The sequence below is a fragment of the Aspergillus uvarum genome (genome assembly GCF_003184745.1).
Source record: "Aspergillus uvarum CBS 121591 unplaced genomic scaffold BO82scaffold_23, whole genome shotgun sequence".
Classification (NCBI taxonomy): Eukaryota; Fungi; Ascomycota; class Eurotiomycetes; order Eurotiales; family Aspergillaceae; genus Aspergillus; species Aspergillus uvarum.
The window spans coordinates 65348-89790 of NW_020291320.1; the positions used below are offsets into that span (position 1 = coordinate 65348).

Here is a 24443-nt window from a genome sequence, read left to right on the forward strand (position 1 = left end):
CTCCTGAACTGCTTCCGCCACCAAAAAAGTGTCTGGCACAACCCAACAGCGCCAGTTCACTCTGTGAATTCCCAGCCCAGCATGGAAACGCTGGCTCAATCTATTCCGGCGGCTTTCCAGCCCGTCGTGGAACATCTCCAGACCCAAGCCCCGTTGTTGGGCGTCGCGTTGCTGTCTCTTGGCGCGGTGTATCTGGGTTACGTCTACGTTCTGAGCCAGAGGGAAGCTGCCGTCACGTTCAACGTCCCCATCCCTGCGGAGGTTAGGGCCAATTGGGAAGGGAAGAAATGGGATCAACTTGATGGAGAAGCGAAGAGAGTGGTTGAAGGGCAGGTTCGAGGAGTAAGTTCACTGTCCTTTCTTTGCTTGTAATTCAAGAGATCGGAGACTTATTCAAAAATTGTTTTTCAAATAGCAATGGAACGACAACCTTATCATGAGCTACTGTCCCGCCGACGGAAGAGTTCTCGGTTCTGGAATCAAACCTGCGACCCCGGAAGACGTCGACCAAGCGATCAAGGCTGCGGCAAAGGCACAGGTAGAATGGTCCAAGACTAGCTTTGCGGAGAGGAGGAAGGTTCTGCGGACTTTGCTGAAGTACGTCTCTCCATAATTGTCTTGCAAGACTCCGTTGCTAACAATTGGGCCCGCAATAGATACGTTCTCGACCACCAAGACGAACTCGTTACCGCCTGCTGCCTGGATTCCGGAAAGACCAAGGTGGACGCCTCCTTCGGAGAAATTCTGGTGACCACCGAGAAGCTCAAATGGACCCTCGACCACGGTGAAAAGGCCTTGACGCCGGAATCGCGCCCTACGAACTTCCTCATGATGTACAAGAAGAATATGGTCACCTACGAGCCGCTGGGCGTAGTCTCGGCCTGTGTTTCCTGGAACTACCCTTTCCACAACTTTATCTCGCCTGTGATCAGCGCCATCTTCGCAGGGAATGGTATCGTTGTGAAGCCGTCCGAGCAAACGGCCTGGTGCACGACTTTCTTCCTGGAGGTCATCCGCGGCGCCCTGGCCAGCTGCGGCCACCCCCGCGAGCTGGTCCAGAGCGTCGTCTGCCTCCCTGGTGTGGGCGACTACTTGACCTCGCACCCGGGCATCTCCCAGCTCACCTTCATCGGCTCCCGCCCCGTGGCGCACAAAGTCTGCGCTTCCGCCGCTAAAGCCCTGACGCCTGTCACCGTGGAGCTGGGCGGCAAGGACCCGTCGCTCATCCTGGACGACTCGCGCACCGTGCATGAACTGCCCGCCATCGCTTCGATCCTCATGCGGGGCGTCTTCCAGTCCGCAGGACAGAACTGCATCGGCATCGAACGCATCGTCGCCCTCCCCGGCGCCTACGACCGACTTCTGGACATTGTCTCTGCGCGCATCGCCAAACTCCGCCTGGGCTCCGTCCTGTTATCCCCTCAGGGTGCCCCTGACGTGGGCGCCATGATCTCCCCGGCCTCATTCGACCGACTGGAATCCCTGATCAACGACGCCGTCAAGCAGGGCGCCCGCCTGATTTGCGGCGGGAAGCGGTTCTCCCACCCCACGCACCCCCTCGGCCACTACTTCACCCCCACGCTGCTAGCCGACGTCACGTCGGAGATGCGCATCGCGCAGGAGGAGCTCTTCGCGCCGGTCTTCGTGCTGATGCGCGCCAGCTCGGTGCCGCATGCCATCGAGATCGCCAACTCGACCGAGTACGGCCTGGGCGCCAGCGTCTTCGGCTACGACCCGCGGGACATCGCCCGGTGCATCAAGGAGATCCGGTCGGGGATGGTCTCGGTCAATGACTTCGGGAGCTACTACGCGGTGCAGCTGCCGTTCGGCGGCGTCAAGGGCTCCGGGTACGGCCGGTTCGCGGGCGAGGAGGGCCTCCGCGGTGTGAGTAACCTCAAGGCCGTGTGCGTGGATCGGTTCCCGAAGTTGATGGCGACGAGGATCCCGCCGCGGGTGGACTATCCGATCAATAAAGGTGAAGGTGCACGGGCGAACGGCACGGGGGCATGGGAGATGTGTAAGGGGGTGGTGGAGACGGGGTATCAGATTACGTTGACGGGCAGAATGAGGGGCATTCTGCGGTTGCTGGGGAATATGTAGCGCTGTACCCTTACGCGAGGCGTGTATACCTGTATGATAGGGCGGGTGTAGTTGACTGTATCATAGTACTTACGTACACATTTAATCATATCACGGCATGGATTCCCGTGATCGACAGTTCTAGCCCTACTTAATGTCGCCATTTGACGAGAATAGCTGACGGAGTGACATACATCAGCCAGCACCAACTCACCAGCCAACTCACCATCCAGCCATCCGCCCTTATCATCTGCGAACTGCAGGATCACCCTCCGAACCTCTGCAGGGGCTCCGCCAACTACGTATGAGGATTATGAGTAGCCCATAGTATCCCTTTGCAAATAGGGCTGAGTGGCTGGCCCAGGGCCGTCTCTTGACATCATCAGTGGTAAATTTTACTGCATTACATAGTCTAGTATATGTAATGAGTACAGCAGCAAGCAGCAGCGCAGATCACCATCTCCCGCGGCGGCGGCGCCCGCAACGCGCAACACAACAACATCATCTCGGACAACACTTGCCTCCCAAGCGCACGAAACGGACGAAAATTACCCCTGACAAGCCCACCCCTCAACCTTAAGAGTTCAAGGGGTCGTACTATGTCATAATCACTGCATCCACCTTTCGTAGACTTTCTACCCCAGACAAACAGAGTGGAGACTCTTGATGGACTTTTGTGTCCTGTCCCCTTCATGCCTGAAAGTCAGGTATCCATGATGTTATACTACTGGCTGTGGCTGCATACCGGGATATGTCATTGGCTTGTTACCGTTGAAAAAAGCAAAAAGGGAGTTAGACTATGAGTAGGAATCACGTGTAACTGGCCCCCTGAAACCCTTTTTTTTGGGGGAATTAGAATGCGAACCATGCTTTGGAGGTATGGAGTATGTAGTACTGTAGTGAACTGACGTGTGACGTCACCCGTGGAAATCAAACCCTCAGCCGCGCAAATGATACAGTGTTAAGGAGGATGTACGAGTACATACGTGAGTAGTTCTCGAACCTGCCAGCCTTATCGGTGGCGAGACCCTGCTCTCACTTCCTTACTGTCCCTACCCTTTTGTCCTATAGTTTAGTGGACAGTAGGGTACGCTCGTCACCGATCCGCAAGGGTTTTTCCCATTTCCGCATTAGGAGGGTCAACCAAGGCATGGCATGGCATGGCGCTGTGAACCACCCCAGCGATAAAAAAACGATGTCATATGTCGTTATGACGGCATCATTGCTTGCAGTTTCTGTCCCGTGTTTGAGACTTAGGAGCATGCTGATCATTTTCTTCTTTTTTCTTTTTTTTCTGTGGCATGTACACTACACTACACTACACTTCACTACACTACACACATACATCATTCGAGAGACAACGAGAACCAACCCTTGAGACTGTCCCCTTCTTCGGATATTTATACTTCACTCCATCCTCCCACGGGAACCAGATAAAAAAGCATACAATGCGTCCTTTCACCGATCCCACTGTCCACACTACAGCTTCTTCGAGTTATTCGTCCCAGGGAACTAAGACTTCGAAATAAGTGTCTACTACTTGCCACTGCACAGCGATTATCCAAGACATCGATATCATACCTACCACTACAACTCTACTACAACTACAACTTCATCTACCACTACAAACACACACTTGATAACAAGAAACCAAAATGGGTGCCGTCGTCTCTTGTGTACGTTCCTTATTCCCTGCTTACCGATAATGAAGGTCATGCTAACAGCGACAACAGATCCAAAGCGTCTTCCACGCCATCGGCGCCTGCCTCATGGGCATCGTCAACACCATCGGCTCCGTCTGCAAGGCCATCATCGACGGCATCGTCACCCTCTTCGACGTGATCATCTCGTGCCTCACCTGCGGGTACTGCGGGAACCGGCGGCGGACGCGGACGCATGGCCGGAGGTCGAGGGTTTAAAGCCTGCCTTCTAGTTCAAGAAAGACAAGATGTGAAGATGAGGGGGGGGGGGCTAGGGGGATGAAGATACCGTGATGGGATGGGATGGGATGGGTTGTTTGTTATACCCCTTCTTTTCTGCTCGGATGGAGACGATACGTCGGATCTACTTTGATCTTTTATGAGGTTACGACTTACGGATTGCGTTTTGTTTCGTTCTTAGTTTTAAGTTCAGTGGTTGTTTTCTTGTTGCTATCGTGATGGTTTGATATCCTATCCTGTGGTTTTTATGATTCTCTTCCTTCCTTGGATTAATATGATTCTTCCATTATCTATAACTATACCATATGCATATGTAAGCCTTGTCCCCTGGGATCATAGTATCATATAAACCCAAACCCCTTTCTCCCTCAAAATACACGTAGTACCCGAGAGTATGGAACCTCACCTTCTCCCCGATCTACATTAACACAAACAACTATAACCCAAGCACCGCCCCCATCCCCACCCGCACCAACAACCCCCTAACCCTCTCCCCCTCCTCCCACGTCAGCCCCCCTTCACCATCCCCCAACCTCTCCTCCACCAACACCCTCACAAACCCATCCCCGGGCCCAGAAGCGTACTTCACCGCCGCGCAAAAATGATTCACCGAGACCGGCCACGGCACCGGGAAATCATACCACGGCATTCGGACCTTCAATCTCAGGAGGGTCTGAAACGCGTCAAACTCCCGCGCCCGGATCGTCTGCCGCAGTGCGCGCCGGGACCGGTCGTGCGCCGGCGTGTCGTCGATGTACGCGTCCGGCGCCAAGAGGCTCAAAAACTCGAGGTTCTGGGGCGTCCACGGGGAGGATAGGAGTCTGTCGGGGATGCGTGATGATAGAGTGCCGGTGGGGCTGGGGATGGTGCAGGTCGGGAGGCGGAAGGTGTTGGGGGTCGTGGAGGTGGTGGTGCTTGTGAAGGGGGTGCTGGAGGAGTAGATGTCGTTTGGGGAGCGGATTTGGAGGGCGCCGGGGTGGAGGTAGAGGGCTATTCTGTGGGGTTTGGGCGTGGGTTTGGTCATGGTGGTTGATGGGTTGGGGTTGGGGTTGGGGTGGGCAAGGAGGATTAGGTCGCCTTTTCCTGGGCTGCTGTCGCGGCTACTGCTGGTGCCAGCTTGGTGGATGAGGCTGGAGAGGTGCTCCTCCAACGAGAGGAGGGTGGCTTCGTCCTGCTGCGAGAAGAGGAAGTCCCTCCCCGGCTGGCATTTCTGGTGGATCGTGTGCAGGAGGTAGTCGCGTTGGCACTGCCGGATGAGCGGGAGGGTGCACCAGCGGCAGGCCAGGAGGGTGGTCTGCAGGTCTCTGCGTTCCACTGGGGACAGGGCGAAGAAGTTGAGGGGCCGGGGGAGGAAGTCCTCTGTGAAGAAGTGGGTGTCGGCGCTGGCGTTGGTGCTGCTGAATGCGAGCCGGATGAGCCAGGTGTATAGCGCGGGCGTGGACAAAGCTTCCGCGAGACGGGGTGATGCGCGCGGAAGGTTGACCTCCAGACTGTGCAGGAAGATCTCCTGGATGATCTCGACGGGGAGAGATTCGAGTCTTGAGCTTGCTCTGGCTGGTTTGGTGGGAGCCATTTGGGGTTGCTGTAGACTCCTGATGCGGATGCATGTATGTATCAATGCAATTGTCCCAGTACGATGGCGAGATGCTTCTCAGTATGGGCTTTGCGCAGGGGTGGATTGTGAAGACTGGATTGTCAAGGCACGCATTGCTTTTGATAACCGCGAGTACTTTGGGAAACCAAGAATCAACTGAGACGTGATGTACTTGGAGGAGATCGAGCATCGCTGTGCGTCAGAGCTGCAGCCGTTGCTAACACTAGGTGGGTTTAGTGCTCGCCTCGTTCATGCGGCAACATGTCTCATTGCATATAGGGGACAATGCAAAGAGTGATGAACATTGTCCTGTATAGTGGATTGTACTGCGCATGGTCCCCTTTGGATATAGTTCAGGATAACAATTCCACCTCAGTGAGTTTCGCAGAGGACGTGGTTGGGGCGATCGGGGAATCGTCGGGTGGACTTGCACGAGGTGAATGGTTCACGATATATATGAAATGACTTTTATATCTATGTCTTGACTTCTAGTAGTGAGTTTTTCCTGGAAAGAAATCCTGCATCTATAATTCGTCAAGACATCAAGGTCATCCCAAACCATCGTGAAATGTATAAACAAGAGCTGTCGACTCATCCTGTAGGATATTGGAATTTTTGGGAGTCGATGGGTGACATATCCAGATGAAGATAGCTTAATACGCTGATGAGAGTGATAATTGGTCGGTTTGCTGTACTTATTATACGTCTACAGTCGCCTCCATGACCTTCTGTCTTCGTGTCTGGCATTACACTCACGCAAGAATACTTGCTCTCCTTTCTACCCAGAGCACACTAAAGCCTTGACAAGCCATCTAAGTATTGAAGAACACAGCGATGCATATTTGACCTTAATTGACGCCTCGAACCTACAGCCTACAGCCCGAAATAAGGGGGAAACCATAAATTGAACATCTTCTATACATAGTCCTACAACCAGCAATCACACGACCAGACAGACAAAAGGGTATCCTAACTGGCCAACATGCTTGACAGATAAGTAAGAGAACAAGTCTTTCTTTGTGTGTTGTGTGGCTATATCTGGAGGTTGCAGGACAAAAGTGGACGGAAATGGCATACAAGGGATTCAGCCAGTTTAGACAACGGACATCTCGCCGAAGCGCTCCTGTAAGTTGCAAAGAATGGTTAGTCTGTGTGTTCTCAGGAATTGTGGGTTTAGCACAATCAAGGGTCGGGAATCTCACCTTGTAGCCGGCCGGCATCCAGCGACCCTTCTGGACAAGGGAGGAGGTCTTCTCGTCGATCTCGGGCTGGGCAGCAGCAACCTCGTCCTAGAGTGGAATGATCTGATTAGCAAAAATCGACGCGGACGGTCGGAGCGATCACAACGTACGACGGTGAGGTCCTCGAAGGGACGGGCGGTCTCGATGTTCTCGAGGGTCTTCTGGAGGTTGCGGAGTTCAACCTCGACCTTGCCCTTGGTCTCCTCGGCGCTCTGAACGGCCTGGGCCTCGAAGGCGTCGATGGCCTTCAGCTGGCGGTTGACATCGTAGGTGGCGGGCTTGAAGCTCTTGAAGTGGCTCTCGAGCTGGTCGACGATGGCCTGGTTCTTCAGCACCTTGCGGTAGTGGGCGAAGTCGACGGTCTGGGGCTGCTCGGACAGGACCTGAACCTTGCGGCGCGCGTCGTCGTTACGCTTCTTGAAGGCCTGGAGGGAGGCAGCGGTCTGACCGCGGAGACCGAGCGAGCTGGTCAACTTGGTCCAGTCGATCTTGAGAGCGGCGCTACGCTGTAATCCAGGCTGTTAGTGGGTTATCTCGCCGGCTGACTGCGTCAGAATATCGGCACAGGCGGTGGGGACATACGGCGGCCATTTTGAATTGTGTTATGGGAGGGAGTGGGAGGGAGAGGGGAGGTCAACGTGCAAAGCTGGAGAATCCGGGAGGTTGAGGGTTGACTCGGCAAGATTTGGAATGGAGATGGCATCACGTGACCCGCATTTCCCGTCTTCCGAACGGCCACAGCACCACCCGGGATGCAGCCAGTAGGCCCAGGAGTATGCAGTGATTGTTGTCACGGTGCCACATCTACAGTGCCTGATTATTGAAGTATCGTAGATACTCGCGCTCTAGGAATTACAGATAGAAATCTAATAATATTTCTGGATCATTCAATTCTGCTTTTGAGCTAATTGATTTACACAATGGGACTTGCCAGGGTGTCCACCCTAGGGGACATCACTCTGACTGCACACCCACAATCCAGCCTGCCAGCAGGGTCGACACAGCTCACCCACTGACACGTGCAGTTAAGTTGACAACGCTTATATGCTGAGGGCCATGATGGAGTTGACAATGTCGTTGTCGTTCTCCCGAAGAGCCTTGACGGCCTTCTTGCGAGACACATTAGCCTGGGCCATAACCAGTTCGATGTCCTTCGCCTCAAGGCCGGACTCATCAACCTCCTCGCCATCATCCTCCTCCTCCTCCTTCTTGGCCTCAACCTCGGGGGCATTGCCCTGGGCGTGGTCGTGGTCGTGGTCGTGACCGGCGTGCTCGTTGGCAGCGGCCTCGGCGAGCTGCTGAGCAGCGGAGGCCTGGGCCTGGGAGTTCAGGTCCTCGATCTTGGCCTCACCGAAGATGCTGTAAGGCAATGTGTAAGCTTTGTGTCATGCATTGATAGGCTGAGATCATCATAAAAAGAAACCACGTACATCCAGGTGTTGCTGGTAGGGGAGCGGTAGACATCGGGCTGGTTGATGACGAAGAGAATCTGTTTTGCAGCTAGAATTAGCCACACTGCTGTCACATCCCTCGTCCGCTTCGCTGACACGCCTCCGAAAATTTCATTGTAGGACGGTTGCCGAGCGATCGCGGATAGCGGGGTAAGAATGGATTCGGTCGCAACTCATACGTTCTTGGGGCGGCGGAGAGTGACACGGGTGATGCCAGGGACGTGCTTGAGGCCGAGCTTGCCAATGGCCTTGCGAGCCTTCTTCTCGTTGCGAGAGTGGATGGTGACGGCGGCACCACCGGGGATGGTGGGCTCATCGCCAGCCTCAGACTCAGAGTCGCTGCCGGCATCCTCAACCTGGGTCTTGGGGACCTCCTCGTCGGGGAGCTCTTCAACACGGGGATCGGCCATTTTGTATGTGTGGAAGTGAGTAGAGCCTAAAATGGGCTATGTGATGGTGGTTTGAAAGGTCAGCAATTCGCACGGTGGTGGGACTCGCACAGGTGGTGGTTTGGGACGAGGCTCGAATTGGGCCTAAGAGACCCAGAAACTCCCACAAAACTGCAGGAATTCGCCAAATTCGAGCGGCAATGGCATCTGGGCGGTCACAAATTCCATTTTAACGTACCTGGACACAGAATAGGGGACTGTGGTGGATGGAGGGGATTTTTTTGCCTTGGTTGGAGTTGGGAAGACTTGAAGCTGTGTGAATGTCATCCTGCCGAAAATCGTTAGCGAGCTTATTGGGGGGACCCTCCCCCCGGACACACAAGCAGCGGCTGCTTTACAGACCAAGTCCGTCCGCATACATACAACCAAGCTACTAAGTTACGCTGTTATATGCAATCGTATAGTCTTGACCTTCAAATCCTCGATCTAGGCTTAATCTTTAATTTATTAATTTTTACAATGAAAGTCCCTTTGTTTTCCGTCTTTTTTTGCTTTGAAAGTCTAAATTGTGTTCATTGCCCATTTCCTTCTCAGGATTTGACCCGCTGATGTCAAGTCGAAGACCCAGTTGTATCATAAGTCATATACTCACTGAAAGGGCGTTCGTTCAGGCGGCGAACGGCTTTCAGCTTTCCATGACGTACGAGAACAAGCCATGTCAGGATATCAAAGGTTCTTGAATCATTTTTATGCTGTCAAATAATGCATACAGCGTAAGTTTTTGCTGAACATAAATTAACCCATCAGCAAATAAACCCCGTCCTAAGGCACCCTGTCACACTTTGCACCGAGCCCCAAAAACCATCTATGCCTTGGGAGCAGCAGCTCTGAGCTTGGCGTGAGCCTTCTGGACCTCGTAGCGAGCCTGTAAAGTCGGAACATGTCAGCCTTCGTCCATTTTCCTTGCGCGCCTCCAAAGAACCATCGCATTCCACCACCGGGCACGAAATAAGCCCCGTTGTACCCCCGTTGTCCCCTTCTCATATGGCGCGCATATCTCAAATCCATCCATGTCGCACGTACCTGCTTGCGGAGTCTGAGAACCTTGAAGCGCTCGAAGTCGGTCAGGTTCTTCCGGCGCTCGGCGCGGTCGGTCTTCTTAGCGAAACCGCTCTGAGCCCACTTGCCATCGATCTCGTTCTTCTCCCAAAGCTTCTTGACGGGGCCAGTACCGGCAGCACGGGGCAGCTGGGGAATGACGAAGTGGGTGAGGGTGGCGTGGGAGAGGGGGAGGACGTGGCGGGGGACGATCTTCTTCTCCTCGGTGGAGGGACCATCAACCAGAACCTAATCGAGTGCAACTCGTGTCAATTTTCATGTTCATGTTTCCGCCCAGCAGCGAATCCCATCCCATGTTCCGTTTCTTTCTTTTCCGAGATCTCCGGGATTCCTCCACACTGCAGTTTTTCGCGCGAATTTCATAGAACGTACACGTCTGTGGTCGACAATCTCGACAATGGCGGCGAGCTTGCCGGTGAAGGGACCGCTGCGGATCAGCACAACGCGGCCAACCTCAACCAGCTTCCATTGAGCAATCTTGACATCGATATCGGCCATGGCGAAGGCTTCCTATATTTTTGCAGAACAAAGAACGACTTTAGTTTGATGTTGCGTGCGTGTGGGTGACAGGGTGGTCGTAGGATGGGGAGGGGCGACAAGAACTCACGGTCGACAGACTCCGGGTGGGACGGTGGTGGTGATTTGTTGTCGAAATGTCGGGGTTGTCGAAGGTCGTCCTAAACGCACAAGTCTCGTCTCACTCAACGGGCTGACTGGATAGCGAATTTCGGTGGTTGCGGCCCTTCGCCCACAAGAGTCTCGCTTAGCAGCCAGTAGCAGCCCGCCGCAGGGTGTTTGCGTGCGGCCTAGGGCTGCTTCCGCCCCTTAGCGCCCTGCATCGGCCGCCGGATATTTTCCGTTCCGATCACCGCGCCTTTTAAGCTTCTGATTCAACAGCAATTGTTTGCCGGTGTTTCTCTCTGTTCTCTGTGTGCGTGCAGTTCTCTCTGCAACGTTCCAGACTTTTGGGTGTTGGAACTCCAGAACAAATGTGGTTCTGATCATGACGATCATCTCATCAATTTGAAGCAAGCAAGCTTCAATTGCTAACCAGCTACCTTAACTTCGACAGTATACGCGCACCGTGTGTTGTACTGGTATGCATCCACCCTTTCCTTCTTGACTTCCTACCTCAATCCTTACATGATGCGGTAATTTGCGATTGACGCAGCGTCTGTGATGCCCTCGCCGGGGTTTTCTATACAGCGCTGCCGCATGATATTTATTTCTTACATATTCTGATATTCTCCACCCTTCGCCTCTTCGTTGCACTCACATTTCCATATGTGTCTCCATGCTAACATTGCGAAGATTCTAGCAGCAGATCTCAATTCCCTCGCCTTGCGACTCTCCACTTCGAGATATTGGTATGTATCTCACTTTTGCTCTCGTCTGCCCTCCCCAGTTCCGGTGATTAAAAGCATGATATCACGCCTAGATAGTAATTGATGCCTTCTGGCAATGATATTTCCCTCATCACCAAGATCTCTGAGGAACATCTTCCAATTCAGAATTTGGATCATCACTCATCTTTGTTTTGACTGGTTTCTAACCTTTTGCAAATTCAGGTCCCGTCTCAAGTTTATTGTATATCTTTTGACTTAATACATATATTCTATATTTCCAAAAACTGTTCACTGTAGATTCGGTCCTACGTAGAATAGCGTCTCCCTCGGTTTCGCTGGATGCTTGTAATACTATCATGTCGAGTCCGGTTACAGGTTACCGGAATTGATGGACGGCTATGGTCAGAGAAAAAGTTTGGACGCTATTAAAGATCTAAATATATGCGAAAGTAACATATGGTAAAGTTTTACGTGGAAAGATGCTGAAGGGGCCTGCAGGAAACCCCTGATTCCTGTTCGTGAAGTCCATCTATATCATTACTGGTAATCGACCGAGTGCGGAGACGAGGCTATCACGATGAACCCGCACCCATCCCCGCAACAGTAGCGATTGGGCCCTCGCGACTCAGCACCCACATGAAGATGAACTGAATGATGTACGCATAGACGAACAGAAACTGGGTGCGGCGGTTGCGCTGCGAGCGGGCAACAGTGTGCATAGACCCCGAACGCATGGAGGCGTCACTAGTGGAATCTGGGAGCAGAACGTATTTAAGGGAGCGGAGCTAGGTTGGACAGCAAGAGTTAGCTAGCGACCAGGCTACTGCGGTATCATCACGGGGTACGTACCAGGAAGAAAGCGTTAGCCAGGAACGTGTAGACGAAGACAACCCAACCAACCCAACCACCGGTGCCTCGGCCAGGGGTGAGGATCTCAGACGCCAAGAGCGTGAGGATGATTCCGACGAACTTATAACCGGAGTAGGCAACGAGATCGAGGAGCTGAGACTCGTTGTTAATGCTGAGGATGTACATTGCCAGCTTCAGGCACATGATCTCGAACAGTATGACTGCGATAGCTGTCGTGGTAATCGACCCGAGGAGCTCCGGGTGGAAGTTTCCGCGGAACCCAGCCAACATGGCCGAGAGCAGAATGTAGGTGACCAGTGCCATCACAGGAATATACATGTCGGGCGAGTTGAGATCATCACGGGGCGGAAGAAACATGGAGGAGTACTGCTGCTGCGAGATCTGGCCATTGGGGCCAGCTGCAGCCGTCGTCAGGCGTGCCTGTTGACGGGACCAGGGCTTGTGTCGCCATGGGAAGAGAACGAGGGAAAGCTTGTTCAGGACGTAGGAGTTCGAAACGTTGAAGTAATGCTTGAGGGCCGGAATGGACACATAACGGTTTAACTGGGGGTTGAGATTAGCAATGAATATCCTCAGAATGCCATGAACACAGGCGCTGCTTACGTTCTGCTCCATATACTCCTGGCCAGCCATCATCGCTGTCTTCCCGACCTGAAAACTCATCTGCGCCGTTGGATCATTGATGAACTGACCGAACCCCGGGCCGTAGGTCCCACTGCCACCTTGCGCAGGTGCGGGTTGGTATGGGTTGCCATAGCCCGCGGATTGAGGCTGCTGAGATGTCGGAGGCGGCGGCGAGCGCATCATAGGAACTGTAGAGACATGCTGAGGCACTGGGTGGTGAAGCGGAGGCGACTGCGCCGGGGGTGGAGCAAATGATTGGCGATACATGTTTTCTGAGAGGAGTGTCGAAATGAAAGATTGTAGACAGGTTGAAATTGGAGTGGATGGGATGATATCGGGGGAGGGGATCGTGGGGCGCCGAAGCGGCAGAGAGCTACTTAGTGAGATTTGCACAAAGTTGGAGAGATGAAGGTGTTTATACGTGGCTGAAGTCCGCCGTTCCTTCCGCTCCCCAGCTCAGCTCGCCGCCCACGCCCACACATTCCCCACCCGCGCGGACCTCATCATCGACCTTCCACTCGATCATTACATCACCCAGCAAATATTTCGAAACACCCTTCGGAAACATGTTAGAATCCTTCGAAATTCTCGACACCTCGGGTGTGGTTCTCTGGTCAAAGTCCTACGCCCCTGTGGGTGCCCACGTGGTCAACAGTCTTATCAGTGATGTTTTCATCGAAGAGAAGGCCCAGATCCAAGGCCCAAACAGTACCTCGCCAACTTTCAGAAAGGAGAAGTACACCTTGAAGTGGAAGAGAGTCAAGGAATTCAATCTCATTTTTGTGGTATGTGCCTTCTCTAATGCAGTCTGCGCTTCGTGGCTCTTACCAATGCTGTGAGTCAGGCCGTCTACCAGTCTATTCTACAGCTGGGCTGGATCGACAAACTCCTCGATAACATCGCTACCCTGTATATCGACCTTTACAAAGATCAGCTGAGAAGCACTCGCGCGAGGATAGTGCAATACCCGTTCGACAAATACTTTGACCAGCAAGTGCGCGAGCTCGAGGGCAGCTCGGGATTTGTCGCATCGGAAAGTTCTGTGGCGAATGCGGTTGATAAGAAAGATCCGCTTGTCTCGTCTGACAATGGGGGCCCACCACCGCCATCGGTCTCTGGCCTCATCAAAGGTATTTTCTATTGCATGCCCCCGATTCCAGGGCTTTACTGACGGTCGCAAAGCGCAGCAACAAGCTGCGCTCGGCGGCGTGGTCACCTCAGATGAGGGTACGCCACCCCAAACTCCAGATTTCTCGAGATCGACAACACCCGTTGCCGGCCATATCCTTACCGCCAAGCTAGGCCCCGGAGGTCGTATGTCGCGCCGTGGACGCAAAGCTGCCAACTCCAGCGCCAATGCTTCATCCGGTGACGAGAAGGGGCGAAAAGATAAGACTCCGAAGGGTGGAAAGAAAATGCGTCGGTGGGATGCAGACGGTTTCGCCGATGAGGATGATGGCCGGGTTCTGGACTACTCGGCTCCGGCTGATGCTGAAGGAGCACAGGTACCGGCGGTAGAGGCTGTCTCTGAAGATTCATGGGGTCGGAGAACTGGTAAAGGCCAGTTCGTGCTCAAGGACCTCGGAGATGAGGTTCACTCGATCCTCGAGAATGCGGAGAGCGAGAAATCGAAGGGTGCTGCTTCTTCCGGTCTCGTTGGCTCGGGCTTCAACGCCATCGGTGGTCTCCTAAGGAACATTGTCGGCGGTAAGGTTCTGACGGAAGCTGATCTGGAGAAACCCTTGAAAACGATGGAAGATCATCTCCTGAAGAAGAACGTTGCGCGGGAAGCGGCGGTCCGGCTTTGCGACGGTGTCAAGCGGGAGCTTGTCGGGAAGAAGACGGCTAACTTCCAAAGTGTGGATGCGGCCCTGCGTTTGGCCATGGAATCCTCTTTACGCAAGATCCTGACACCAACTTCATCTCTTGATCTCCTTCGTGAGATTGATGCTGTCACATCTCCCACGACCAAGCAGGCGACTCCTCGCCCCTACGTCATCTCTATTGTTGGAGTCAACGGTGTCGGAAAATCCACTAATCTTGGAAAGATTTGTTACTTCTTGCTGCAGAACAACTACCGTGTTCTGATTGCGGCCTGTGACACTTTCCGGTCCGGTGCAGTGGAGCAGCTCCGTGTTCATGCCCGTAACCTCAAGGAACTCAGCCAGCGTGAGACTGCTGGTGAGGTGGAACTATACGAAAAGGGTTACGGCAAGGATGCAGCGAACGTCGCCAAGGACGCTGTGGAATACGGCGCAGCCAACAAGTTTGATGTTGTCTTGATCGATACCGCAGGCCGCCGCCACAACGACCAGCGTCTCATGTCGTCTTTGGAGAAGTTTGCCAAATTCGCTAAGCCCGACAAGATCTTCATGGTTGGCGAAGCGCTTGTTGGTACGGACAGTGTGATGCAGGCCCGTAACTTCAACCAGGCCTTTGGTACGGGAAGGAATCTCGACGGTTTCATTATTAGTAAATGTGACACTGTCGGTGACATGGTAGGCACTCTGGTCAGCATGGTACATGCGACGGGTATCCCAATCGTGTTTTTGGGCGTTGGTCAACACTACGGTGACTTGAGAGGGCTGAGTGTCCCTTGGGCTGTCAACTTGTTGATGAAATGAGTAGCTATGTGCGGTTTACGTTTTTAACGCTAGTATGATGATGTTTTAGCAAGTCTTGTTTAAACCACCCTAGAATTATTAATAGGGCTCAATGGCAGTTGAATAATGCACACATGATTTGGCAAGGCCTCTACTACGGGAGTAAACTTCAGTACATTAAATACAAACCACAATGATACGAAAATCGGTACCAGTGTCCTAAATCCAAGTCTAGGAGGCAGCAGGAATGTACTCTAGATGAACCCATGTTAAAGGATGACGAACAAATCCACGGAGTACGTTCGCTGAAAAAGTGCGTGTGAATATCGGCATATATATAAGTAGAGACCGAACCGGTATAGCCGCCATTTCTGCTAGTCCTACTGCACTTTATTGACTCTTGAGTCGAATGGACCAATGGGCTTGACTTCCGATGCAGAATCCCAACGCGCTGATCATGTGTCCACCAAAGCATCGAACAAGCCATAGTCTCGAGCCGAGAGTTTACCAGCGTCTACAGTGTTGTTGTTGTTGTTGGCCTATTACGCACGTCCTGGTAAGGGAGACCGCAAGATGGAAGCGGATGAGTCAGCTGCAAGCCTGCAGAGGGGCTTACATCATCTGCAGGGCCTCGCCGATGATCTTGTGTGGAGTGGAGTTACTCCGCGCGCAACATCTTCGAGATCCAGTCCTGCTGCTGACTGCGCTTATCATCATCAGTTCCTTTCTTTCTTCCTTGCTCGCCTCCAGCTTTGGGACACGGATCTTGCGTGGTTGAAAGATCACTTTCTATCTGCATTACATCCCTTCAATCGCTTTTAGTTGTTATATCCTGGGGGCTCCTACGCCCCCCGCACTGCGAACGACGTGTGACCCTTGAGCTCCATCATCTCTGCTGGAAACGCAAGGGAGGCTCACTGAGGCTGGAGACACGACCATCGCTTCATTTGATACTGTTTAGATTATCTTCTAGAGCTATCCTTCGTGAAAATGAGGACAGACGAGCAGGGCCCGTTCAACCGGCGACATTCTTCCACCCTACACTACCAAACCTTCGACACCCCACCACCAAAGTCTCGCGGAAGACCGAACTCTGGACAGTCTGGATCGTCTGGCGGAGACTCGCATCATCAGCAGAACGACAATGGCTCCGAGCGCGGGTCTGGGTCACCACTCCCGAAGCGGCAGATGGCCATCCTAGCCTTCATCTCCCTTTGCGAACAAACGGCCTTCAACTCGATTAGTCCCTACCTACCCGAGATGGTGTCGTCATTTCCTGAAGCTGAAGCTCGACCGAATACCGTGGGCATGTATGTTGGAGCGCTGGCTACGGCGTTTGCAATCGCGCAGCTTGTGACCAACTACTTTTGGGGCTGGTTGTCGGATCGTGTGGGCCGGAAGCCGATCATCCTCCTGGGCACCATTCTTACGGCACTATGCTTCTGTGCCTTTGGATTTTGCAAGACACTATATCAGGCTATCGCGGTACAGGCGTTAATGGGTGCGGTCAACGGCAATCAGGGTCTCGTATCAACCTGCCTCGGTGAGATCACCGACCGCAGCAACCAATCCAAGGCGTTCGCCTATCTCCCCGTCTTGTACGGCATCGGAGGCGTCACCGGCCCCATCCTTGGCGGGCTGCTGATCTTCCCCAAGAACCCATTCGACAAGAGTCAGCCAAACCCATACCCATACGCCGCCCCTAACCTCATTGCGGCGGCAATCCTCGTTGTCGACTTTGTCGCTTCGATTTTCTTCCTCGACGAGAGTCTTGACGATGCGGATGCCCTTCCCCACTTTGGTCGGCGTGTTCGGGCCTTGTTTGCCTGGCTCTGGCAATGGACCAGCTCCGCCAAACGCGCAGGATGGATGAAACCACCGCACCATGCTTCATACCGCCATCTCCGGACACAGTCCACTGACAGTCAGGATCACGACAGTGAATTGGACTCGGCCTCGGAGGTCTCCGAATCTCCCCGTCCACACCCAGAATCGTTGATGCAGAGTCAGATCTGGAACCGGGACACGATCTTGCTCCTTTTGACGTACCTCGTCTTTGCCCTGTGCAACGTCTCCTTCAACTCGCTCTTCCCCATCTTTTCGCAAGCCAGGCCCCCATTGGGCCGAGCTCTCACCCCCTCGGAGATTGGTCTTGCTCAGGGATTTACAGGACTGGTTACCATTATCTTCCAGATCTGCATTTTTGGAAAGTTGCGCGACAAGATGGGCAATCGATGGTCTTACCGTGCCGGACTGCTGGGGTTCGTGGTGTCTTTCCTCCTTATGCCCTTCATCGGGTATAAGGGCAACGACACGGATAAGGGCGGTGTCACTGGCAAGACCGCTCTGATGGCCATTGAATTATGTTTTGTCTTGCTGATCAAGACCGTCGCCTCGGTAGGCGGGTTAACTAGCGCACTCTTACTGGTATGCACCCCGTCCTGAGTTTAACACTTTAGACACATTCTGATGAATTGCAAAACCAAATAGATCACAAACTCCGCCCCCGACCACACGGTCCTCGGCTCCTTGAATGGCCTCGCGCAAACCCTCTCCGCCGCCGGCCGCGCCGTCGGGCCCCTCATCTCCGGCAGTCTATTCAGTTTGGCGTCCCGCCTCCCCACCAAAGGCGAAGCCATGCCCTTCGGCGTTTTCTCCGCCGTCTCCTTTGTCGGATTCATCCTCAGCTTCGGTATCCGCGCCCGTTCCCTCGAAGCGGAGGACTGGGAAAGCGATGACGACGATGATGACGAGGATGAAGAGGAAGACGACGCCGGCAACGACGACCCCAACAACACCTCCACCAACAACCACGAACGAAGATCCTACAAACCCGGCAACGAAGATGAAGAAGCTCGTCCCGCTCGTTAGAATTGTTGAAGATATCTAGATTGATTCCCTTTATTTATTTTGACCATCGAATGTAAAACGCAAGACGGGAGAACCTTCTCTTCGCTTGCACGGCACAAGAAAGCAAAAAGACAACAACAGACAAGAAAAAGAAGAAAGACATCTACAGACCTATTCCTCCAAGTTAACGACCGAGACACGACGACATTCCTTTTCATTTTTTTTTTGGTTTAATCGATCTTGTATCGTTCGGTTTATTCTTTTTTTTTGTTATTGTTCCGATAGAGGGAAGCCAGCGCCTGCAAATCTGAACGTGCTATTGAGTCTACTTTATTATTCTGCGTGTTTGTTAGTCTTTCAAAAGAGCGTTTGGGTTTTGTGCATAGCTGGGGGTGTTTTTCTAACTGTTTCTTAAACTGTTTTAGAGGGGTCAGGGGATGGGGCAGGGATGTTATGTAAATACTTAATTTAGATTCTTGTTTAGTGTCGAGTGGTGTATGCATTTGTGCTTGGCTTGCTGGTTTTCTCTACTGTGGTTTTGTATTGGGTGGCCGGTGGTGTTGGGTTGGGTTCTAGCTATAGGTCAACTGTGCTATTCCTTTGCAAGGGTTAGGTACTGTACCTATGCCTTTACTGTTACTTCAATCTGGTTAGTGGTGATGGTTTGCAACAGCGAAGATAGAGGGTTATCACTAGAATACACATACACAGAGAAAGTCATAGAGTGAGAAGGAGAGACTGTATTGCAAAACACTGCACCGCCGCAACCCGTCGCTCTGTTTCCATCAAAAGATAGGATAGTAATACCGTCCGAGAATCCTCACCACGAAATGAATGGCGACGTCGAGATTCGTTCCAGGTAACTGTAACTAACAACGACTGGGGAGAGAAAAGTCATGATCAAGTCGCAAGTCGTATAGGACAGAAAGTAGATAGCGAGGAAGGATATAGTATTTGAAAAAGGCAAGCCCGAACCAATCACAGGTATCATGTCATATCATGTCATATCATATCGAGAAAAAAAGGAGAGAACTAGCTATTGTTGCTACCAGAGGAAGTTCTACGAACGTCGCTCGGATGTTCCCACTGTCTCCTTTTGTTGTTGTTGTTGTTGTTGTTGTTGTTGTCCGGATTTTGAACCTTGTCGGGCCTTGCGAGCCCATGGGATGTCCTTGGCGAACAGTTGTCTGAGTTCAGGGGAGATGACCTTTGCGTCCTTGTCGCCTGGTGGGGTGCTGGGGCCGGCGGCGGCGCTGCTGCCGGTGGCGAAGCCAGTGGATTGCCCAGGGTGTTCGGGGGATTTGCCCTTGTTGCTGTTGTTGTCGTTGGTATTGTCAGCGGCAGCAGGGGAGTTCGCAGTGGGTTTGCGTTGGTAGGCTGCTGGCGATGGAGAGGGGAAGTTGTTTTTCTTGTCGATGGCTTGAACGGCTCGTTCAAAGCGGTGGAAGAGAGATTCGGCGCGGGTCAGGATGGGGACGAGTTCCATGGTGTTGGATAGTTCGTTGACTATACAATAGATTAGCATGGTGTTTGGGAGACGTGCGAGAAGAGGATGACGTACTGTACTTCAAGACTTCATCGAACTGCTTCAGATGGTCCATGATCACATCCCTGTGCTTCTCGAGTATTGCCAGGGCGATGAAAAGATGGAAGCTGCTGGACAGGTAATCCGTCCATAACGTCTCCCACAGACGCAGGACGTCCACCCATTCGAATTCGCGCTTGTACCAGACCAGGAGCATGCGGAAGAAGAAGAAAAAGTTGGTACTATCGGCAGATTGGAGGTGGAGGTAGAGCTGGGGATCCATGAGCTGGACAAGATGGTCTAATGTCGTCAGCTGTGCGCGCATGCCTGATTGATCCCGGAGGAAATTTTGTTCCTGGTTCAGCATGTTAGCATGGATAGCACATGTGTACGGAGACTAGATAGTTACCATCCTGTCCATGAACCCGACAAAGGCCCAGAATGCAACGGCATCATCCTGCATGACCGCATATATCGGGGCTAACAGATCGCTCATGCCTTGGACATATCCAAGATCAGGGTTATATTCGTTATATGTCAGAAGCATGTCTTTCATTTGTTCTAGATGCACGTTCGTTCCAGTCTCGGCAAAAGGCGAGTCAGGGTCCGGATGGGGGATGTCTTCGCCGGCAAATAGGGGTATCGTGCGATCTGTGCGATGAACATCTTTCTCTGCGGGTGGGTCAGCATAGAACAGTCATGCAGTCCTCAAAGCACCTACCTATTCTGTTCCTCTGCTCTTTCCACCAGTCATACTCCTCTGCCGTGGAGCCGCCTTCGATCATCTTCTCCCACCAAGCACCTTTCAAACGAATATACTCGTCTCGTTTCGAACTGATCAAAGCCTGGCGCTCGTCGCGACAACTGTCCCACGGGTACACGCCAAGAAGAAAAAGCCATGCCTCTTTCCGGACGCCGTCGTTGGGGTCCAGCCCACCGTGGAATATTCGCTCCTTCACTTCTTCAGCAGTTACCTGCAACCGGCCCGTATGCGGGTCGAAGAAACCCTCCCACTCTTTCAGAGTCACTATTTTCCGACGTTCTTGGATGGACATAGTTCCCGTCTCAAGCTCCAGGATCTCAAAGTCGCCCACCGAGCTGTTCTCCATGCCAAGCACATCCCGCGCAGTCCAGATGCGCTGGTTCCTTTCGCGCTCACTCTGCTCCGAGATGCTCATGGCCCAACGAGCGAGATAGAGCCTAGCACTGTCGAACTCATCTTGCAAAGTCTGGATCTCAGGTGTCCTCATCAAGCGACGAACCTGGGGAGGTATCCGGGGGTTGTCCGCCAATTCATTCGCGGTTCGCCTGGTGAAGGTCGTAATCTTGCTAAGCGATTCAAGAACTTTCCACCGTGCTTCCTTGAGCGTTTTCACAAACGGGTCCATGCCAGCATCTGGTTGTCTGCTCCCCCCAGGCTGCGCTGGAGCAACGGTCTGGTCCTGGGAGTTCCTCGCGGCGTCCGAGGTTGGTTGTTGTCCGAAGGAGATCCGATCCTCCTCGGACGGGTTTATGAGATAGACGCTACTGTCTAGAGCGGACCGTTGCACCTCGACGTATCTCCGAAGCCATCGCAGCACCTCGTCCCCGCCCCAGAACACACTCCCATCCTCCCCGAACGGATCAAAGCTCTCCCGGGTTCTCTTCTTCTTCTGCAGGATTGTCGACTCGCACTCGCTGTCGTGGAAGAATAGTGCGGGGAAGCTGTCCCCGGCGCGGGTGTTGATCACGAGGCTCCCAAACCACCATCCCAGACTTGGCGGTCGCACAAGGAGCGAATATATCTCTGACAGGGGCACGGCGAAGGCGTAAAGGCCTATGGGGTCTTTGTAGGTGGTTGTGGTGGGGAGGGCGGGCACGAGGTATTTCTGGCGCGGAGGGGAGGCATCGTCTGATAAGTCAACTTTGACGTAGGTGCTGTAGGCGTCGCCAAGGGAGGATTCCGGTACCCAGGCGAGGAGGTATGAGGAGATGTCCTTTGTGTGGTTGGTGGCGGCAGAGGTCCCGGAGGCATAGGGGAGAGGCTTTTGTTGGATCAGAGCAATAAAGCCAGGGATATTGTCTTTGGAGGAGGGAGTGGGGTGGACATAGACCTATGATGCTCGGAGAAAGGCGGGATTAGCTATATTGATAGCGACATTTGAGCATGGGGGGGGGGGGGGGGGGGGACGGACTTTGCTCTTGGAGAATAGAAGCTTGACCCCACGACGAGAGGCCGAGTGCGATATAGTGTTGTAGTCGTCCTCTTCATCATCGCTGACATCGTAGTAGGAGGCTGTGGGCGAAGGCGGCGAAGGCGGGGGCGTGTATTTGACTCGGTTGCCTGCCATAGTGATAGCTCGGTCGCACAGGGCTATAATATCCGATTTGGATTGACCGGTTGCAATGTGCTAGTGATAATCTCGGAGTATGCTGTGGTACAAATGTTGACCTGAAGGAGATAAGCTAAGTAAGTAGGAGGGATGGCAAAAGTCAGCGGACGGTCGGAGGGGGATTGCGGAGCAGAGAAGAGTGAAGGTGGGTGAAAGAGAGAGTCACGGCGGAGGGTCACGACGTAATCATCGGACGACCCACCTCGAAATTCCCATGTGATTCTCAACCAAATTTACCAGCTTTCTAGAATCTCTCCAGAAATATATGAACTTCAATGCGATTTAAACTGCGCAAGAGGTGTCTGCAACAGAATATTCAATGCTTGGAATTATAAAGTCATAGCAGAAGATGCATCTTCTCTCCTGACAGATTTCATCGCCACCGGCAGGAATCATGGCCCGCAGCCAGGCAGCAACTAAACCTCTCGATATTGCGCTCATTCAAGGCATCAGTCATTTGGTGAGCCAGAATTGATCTAGGCTTATCTGGAAGGATTACGAGTCTTCTGCCAAGAAACTAGAATTGCAGTGCCTTCTATATCTACTACTCTCCCCCGTTTACAGAATGCACGGATGTGTCTCAAGACATACTGTGAATCGCTCACTACCCTGGGTTTGGCAGCAGAGATCGAGCTTATGCTGCATGGCTTGTATCCGCGATTTTTTAATTGCCAATCTATCTGTCATCCGCCCAGTAGCACTCCAGCCTCCAGGGAGAGCTACAGTACAGTACATAAGTACAGGAAGTACATGTAGAGAACCATGAACACGGGATTTCATAACCTCTTCAGGAAACGATACGCCTGTCCAATGGAAGCTTCCGTGGCTGCAGGTCACCACTCCAAGACGCATTGCATCCGTATCTATAAGAAAGGAAAGCAGGTCGACAGCGAAAGCTTTGATGGATTAGCTGGTGCCATTCCTGATACTGACCTCAAAATCAACTCGAAAATGCCCGAACTCCATCGTACTTTGCCTGCATCCTGGTATCGTAGTCAAGGGCTCTATCAACTTGAACGGAGAGCCGTGTTTCTGAAGGCAAGAGGCCGTCTGCTTCAATTCTCACAAGCATCTAACCAAATCACGCTTCTAGTCATGGTATCTTTTAGGTCCCGTTACTCGATTCCGTGAGGTGGGCGCAAAAGTTGAATACGAGATCGCTCAGCGCCCGCTGGTTGCTTTTCGATGCTCGGGGGATGGCCCTTATCCTGATGCAGAGGAGATCCAAGTGCAATGCGCGGAGACTGTAAACTTCGATTTCCAACTCGGAACCGTACCGCGATTTTGAAACATAGCGCTGATAAGGCCACAGAAACGACCGCTCAGACATCATGTCACTCCCACAGGTCTGGTCTTCGCAGCCTTGGGGGACGAGGCCCCGAATTTTCACGAGTACTTCCCCGACCTGGAACTGTTGCTCCAGAAAGTGAACTTTACCAAGCTTCCATACCGACGCAGCGTCAAATATGAGGGTCGATTCAACTGGAAGACTATGTATGAAGTGGTTCAGGACAAGCAGATGCCGTCAGGAAGCTCGACTGATTGATGCTGAACCAGGGTGGATGGCTACCAAGAGTGCCTGCATTGCCAGTACACGCACCCATCCTTCTCCGTCTACTACCCCCCGACCTCGTACGCGGTGCACAACCATCAGAACTTCTCCCAGCACATAGCCGATCCCAAAAAGCCGGACGACGGTCTCTTTCTGTACTTTTTCCCGAACTGCACCCTGAATGTGTATGGCGGGGGCATGTCGTCGTTCCGCGTCTGTCCGACGGAGGATCCTCATGTGACGAGGATGGAATTCGACTACTACCACATGGAGTCGGGCGAGAAGTTCGAGCAGTACTATAAATTTGTTCGGCAGGTGGCGATGGAGGATTATGAGCTGTGTGAGAAGGCTCAGGATAACCTTGCTAGGGGCATTTATAGCGAAGGAATCTTGAATCCGGAGAAGGAGAACGGGGTGTCGTGTGAGTATACTGCGAAAGGTCTGTGGTTGCTGCGATGCTCATTTTTATCAGTCTATCAGGGTCGTGTGTTTGAGCTTGTGTGTGAGCAGTACGCTGCCGATCAAGCGGAGCAGGCAGGGAGTAAGAAGGCGATTGGACATAAGGAAGGAGCCGAGATGACTATGGCTGTTGTTGCGTGATACCGGGACTGAACGGTGCGAACATCCATAATAACTAAATGGGTGGTTTGCCAGCAACGTTTGAGGTCAGAGGCAAGAAAGATTGTCCCGTTATTGTCCATATTACGCGCAAGCAAGATAAGACCCTGTTCTTATTCAGTCCAATCATCAAACGCAGCTGAATTTAGACTGTCAATGACGGGTGACAATTTGGCACCGTAGACCCTGGATAGTCTCACCAAATGCGGCAAGTCAAAGAGGGGGCCCACGGTCACGGGTATAATTCAAGAAGCAGTCTAATTGTATCAC

The 24443-nt window shown here is 52.7% G+C and overlaps 13 protein-coding genes across 13 annotated transcripts; 8 read left to right on the forward strand and 5 right to left on the reverse strand.

Annotated features, from left to right (window-relative positions):
* Window positions 1-8: 8 nt before the first annotated feature.
* BO82DRAFT_334098 (aldehyde dehydrogenase family protein) lies at window positions 9-2216 on the forward strand. The gene is made up of 3 exons (XM_025633248.1): window positions 9-342; window positions 416-597; window positions 657-2216. The coding sequence occupies exons 1-3, from the start codon at window positions 82-84 to the stop codon at window positions 2098-2100; spliced, it is 1887 nt and encodes a 628-aa protein (XP_025492438.1). The 5' UTR covers window positions 9-81; the 3' UTR covers window positions 2101-2216.
* Window positions 2217-3157: 941 nt separating this feature from the next.
* BO82DRAFT_64509 (uncharacterized protein) lies at window positions 3158-3579 on the forward strand. The gene has a single exon (XM_025641423.1). The coding sequence runs from the start codon at window positions 3230-3232 to the stop codon at window positions 3455-3457; it is 228 nt and encodes a 75-aa protein (XP_025492439.1). The 5' UTR covers window positions 3158-3229; the 3' UTR covers window positions 3458-3579.
* A 155-nt stretch (window positions 3580-3734) lies between these two features.
* Window positions 3735-3971, forward strand: BO82DRAFT_249150 (uncharacterized protein; the record flags this gene model as incomplete). Its single annotated transcript, XM_025630860.1, has 2 exons — window positions 3735-3755; window positions 3813-3971. Coding segments are annotated over 2 exons (180 nt in total), but the record flags the coding sequence as incomplete, so codon positions are not given.
* A 416-nt stretch (window positions 3972-4387) lies between these two features.
* On the reverse strand, window positions 4388-5826 carry BO82DRAFT_383032 (uncharacterized protein; the record flags this gene model as incomplete). Its single annotated transcript, XM_025637983.1, has 2 exons — window positions 4542-5826; window positions 4388-4437 (listed from the first exon to the last, which is right to left on the reverse strand). Exons 1-2 carry the CDS (start codon window positions 5590-5592, stop codon window positions 4388-4390), a joined length of 1101 nt encoding a protein of 366 aa, XP_025492441.1. The 5' UTR covers window positions 5593-5826.
* Window positions 5827-6706: 880 nt separating this feature from the next.
* Window positions 6707-8715, reverse strand: BO82DRAFT_374078 (ATP synthase D chain, mitochondrial; the record flags this gene model as incomplete). The annotated part of the gene is made up of 6 exons (XM_025637399.1): window positions 6707-6736; window positions 6816-6902; window positions 6965-7360; window positions 7925-8213; window positions 8285-8343; window positions 8485-8715. The coding sequence occupies 6 exons, from the start codon at window positions 8713-8715 to the stop codon at window positions 6707-6709; spliced, it is 1092 nt and encodes a 363-aa protein (XP_025492442.1).
* Window positions 8716-9135: 420 nt separating this feature from the next.
* On the reverse strand, window positions 9136-10818 carry BO82DRAFT_383034 (60S ribosomal protein eL14; the record flags this gene model as incomplete). Its single annotated transcript, XM_025637984.1, has 5 exons — window positions 9136-9619; window positions 9778-10041; window positions 10186-10323; window positions 10428-10490; window positions 10777-10818. 5 exons carry the CDS (start codon window positions 10816-10818, stop codon window positions 9560-9562), a joined length of 567 nt encoding a protein of 188 aa, XP_025492443.1. The 3' UTR covers window positions 9136-9559.
* A 627-nt stretch (window positions 10819-11445) lies between these two features.
* On the reverse strand, window positions 11446-13037 carry BO82DRAFT_353808 (protein transporter YIF1). The gene is made up of 3 exons (XM_025635056.1): window positions 12633-13037; window positions 12009-12572; window positions 11446-11944 (listed from the first exon to the last, which is right to left on the reverse strand). The coding sequence occupies exons 1-3, from the start codon at window positions 12918-12920 to the stop codon at window positions 11732-11734; spliced, it is 1065 nt and encodes a 354-aa protein (XP_025492444.1). The 5' UTR covers window positions 12921-13037; the 3' UTR covers window positions 11446-11731.
* Window positions 13038-13122: 85 nt separating this feature from the next.
* BO82DRAFT_334120 (signal recognition particle receptor subunit alpha) lies at window positions 13123-15406 on the forward strand. The gene is made up of 3 exons (XM_025633249.1): window positions 13123-13438; window positions 13498-13783; window positions 13836-15406. The coding sequence occupies exons 1-3, from the start codon at window positions 13220-13222 to the stop codon at window positions 15275-15277; spliced, it is 1947 nt and encodes a 648-aa protein (XP_025492445.1). The 5' UTR covers window positions 13123-13219; the 3' UTR covers window positions 15278-15406.
* Window positions 15407-15655: 249 nt separating this feature from the next.
* BO82DRAFT_64638 (uncharacterized protein) lies at window positions 15656-16140 on the forward strand. Its single transcript, XM_025641424.1, has one exon. It carries the CDS (start codon window positions 15690-15692, stop codon window positions 16032-16034), a length of 345 nt encoding a protein of 114 aa, XP_025492446.1. The 5' UTR covers window positions 15656-15689; the 3' UTR covers window positions 16035-16140.
* BO82DRAFT_64657 (MFS transporter) lies at window positions 16141-18365 on the forward strand. The gene is made up of 2 exons (XM_025641426.1): window positions 16141-17683; window positions 17747-18365. The coding sequence occupies exons 1-2, from the start codon at window positions 16247-16249 to the stop codon at window positions 18125-18127; spliced, it is 1818 nt and encodes a 605-aa protein (XP_025492447.1). The 5' UTR covers window positions 16141-16246; the 3' UTR covers window positions 18128-18365.
* Window positions 18366-18832: 467 nt separating this feature from the next.
* Window positions 18833-22123, reverse strand: BO82DRAFT_64641 (GTPase-activating protein GYP7). The gene is made up of 5 exons (XM_025641425.1): window positions 21806-22123; window positions 20353-21724; window positions 20041-20303; window positions 19668-19986; window positions 18833-19612 (listed from the first exon to the last, which is right to left on the reverse strand). Exons 1-5 carry the CDS (start codon window positions 21959-21961, stop codon window positions 19167-19169), a joined length of 2556 nt encoding a protein of 851 aa, XP_025492448.1. The 5' UTR covers window positions 21962-22123; the 3' UTR covers window positions 18833-19166.
* A 470-nt stretch (window positions 22124-22593) lies between these two features.
* BO82DRAFT_353812 (uncharacterized protein) lies at window positions 22594-23429 on the forward strand. The gene is made up of 2 exons (XM_025635057.1): window positions 22594-23041; window positions 23097-23429. Exons 1-2 carry the CDS (start codon window positions 22766-22768, stop codon window positions 23289-23291), a joined length of 471 nt encoding a protein of 156 aa, XP_025492449.1. The 5' UTR covers window positions 22594-22765; the 3' UTR covers window positions 23292-23429.
* Window positions 23410-24328, forward strand: BO82DRAFT_353813 (RHO alpha subunit C-terminal catalytic domain-containing protein). The gene is made up of 3 exons (XM_025635058.1): window positions 23410-23497; window positions 23561-23976; window positions 24028-24328. Coding segments are annotated over exons 1-3 (546 nt in total). The 5' UTR covers window positions 23410-23495; the 3' UTR covers window positions 24156-24328.
* The last annotated feature ends 115 nt before the right edge of the window (window positions 24329-24443 follow it).

What these genes read in the sequence shown, in the direction of transcription:
- BO82DRAFT_353808 (XM_025635056.1), bottom strand. Translation starts at nt 12,920, where the DNA reads ATGTATCGCCAATCATTTGCTCCACCCCCGGCGCAGTCGCCTCCGCTT. An exon ending in AGGAGTATATGGAGCAGAAC is followed by an intron (nt 12,573 to 12,632) that starts GTAAGCAGCGCC and finishes CTCAACCCCCAG; the next exon opens with TTAAACCGTTATGTGTCCAT. An exon ending in TGGCTAACGCTTTCTTCCTG is followed by an intron (nt 11,945 to 12,008) that starts GTACGTACCCCG and finishes TGTCCAACCTAG; the next exon opens with CTCCGCTCCCTTAAATACGT.
- BO82DRAFT_353812 (XM_025635057.1), top strand. Translation starts at nt 22,766, where the DNA reads ATGAACACGGGATTTCATAACCTCTTCAGGAAACGATACGCCTGTCCA. An exon ending in GGAGAGCCGTGTTTCTGAAG is followed by an intron (nt 23,042 to 23,096) that starts GCAAGAGGCCGT and finishes TCACGCTTCTAG; the next exon opens with TCATGGTATCTTTTAGGTCC.
- BO82DRAFT_64641 (XM_025641425.1), bottom strand. Translation starts at nt 21,961, where the DNA reads ATGGCAGGCAACCGAGTCAAATACACGCCCCCGCCTTCGCCGCCTTCG. An exon ending in TTCTATTCTCCAAGAGCAAA is followed by an intron (nt 21,725 to 21,805) that starts GTCCGTCCCCCC and finishes CGAGCATCATAG; the next exon opens with GTCTATGTCCACCCCACTCC. An exon ending in AGAGCAGAGGAACAGAATAG is followed by an intron (nt 20,304 to 20,352) that starts GTAGGTGCTTTG and finishes ACCCACCCGCAG; the next exon opens with AGAAAGATGTTCATCGCACA.
- BO82DRAFT_64657 (XM_025641426.1), top strand. Translation starts at nt 16,247, where the DNA reads ATGAGGACAGACGAGCAGGGCCCGTTCAACCGGCGACATTCTTCCACC. An exon ending in TAACTAGCGCACTCTTACTG is followed by an intron (nt 17,684 to 17,746) that starts GTATGCACCCCG and finishes AAAACCAAATAG; the next exon opens with ATCACAAACTCCGCCCCCGA.
- BO82DRAFT_334098 (XM_025633248.1), top strand. Translation starts at nt 82, where the DNA reads ATGGAAACGCTGGCTCAATCTATTCCGGCGGCTTTCCAGCCCGTCGTG. An exon ending in TTGAAGGGCAGGTTCGAGGA is followed by an intron (nt 343 to 415) that starts GTAAGTTCACTG and finishes TTTTTCAAATAG; the next exon opens with CAATGGAACGACAACCTTAT. An exon ending in GTTCTGCGGACTTTGCTGAA is followed by an intron (nt 598 to 656) that starts GTACGTCTCTCC and finishes GGCCCGCAATAG; the next exon opens with ATACGTTCTCGACCACCAAG.
- BO82DRAFT_64638 (XM_025641424.1), top strand. Translation starts at nt 15,690, where the DNA reads ATGCAGAATCCCAACGCGCTGATCATGTGTCCACCAAAGCATCGAACA.
- BO82DRAFT_64509 (XM_025641423.1), top strand. Translation starts at nt 3,230, where the DNA reads ATGGCATGGCATGGCGCTGTGAACCACCCCAGCGATAAAAAAACGATG.
- BO82DRAFT_334120 (XM_025633249.1), top strand. Translation starts at nt 13,220, where the DNA reads ATGTTAGAATCCTTCGAAATTCTCGACACCTCGGGTGTGGTTCTCTGG. An exon ending in AATTCAATCTCATTTTTGTG is followed by an intron (nt 13,439 to 13,497) that starts GTATGTGCCTTC and finishes GCTGTGAGTCAG; the next exon opens with GCCGTCTACCAGTCTATTCT. An exon ending in GGTCTCTGGCCTCATCAAAG is followed by an intron (nt 13,784 to 13,835) that starts GTATTTTCTATT and finishes ACGGTCGCAAAG; the next exon opens with CGCAGCAACAAGCTGCGCTC.
- BO82DRAFT_353813 (XM_025635058.1), top strand. An exon ending in GAAGGAGAACGGGGTGTCGT is followed by an intron (nt 23,977 to 24,027) that starts GTGAGTATACTG and finishes CATTTTTATCAG; the next exon opens with TCTATCAGGGTCGTGTGTTT.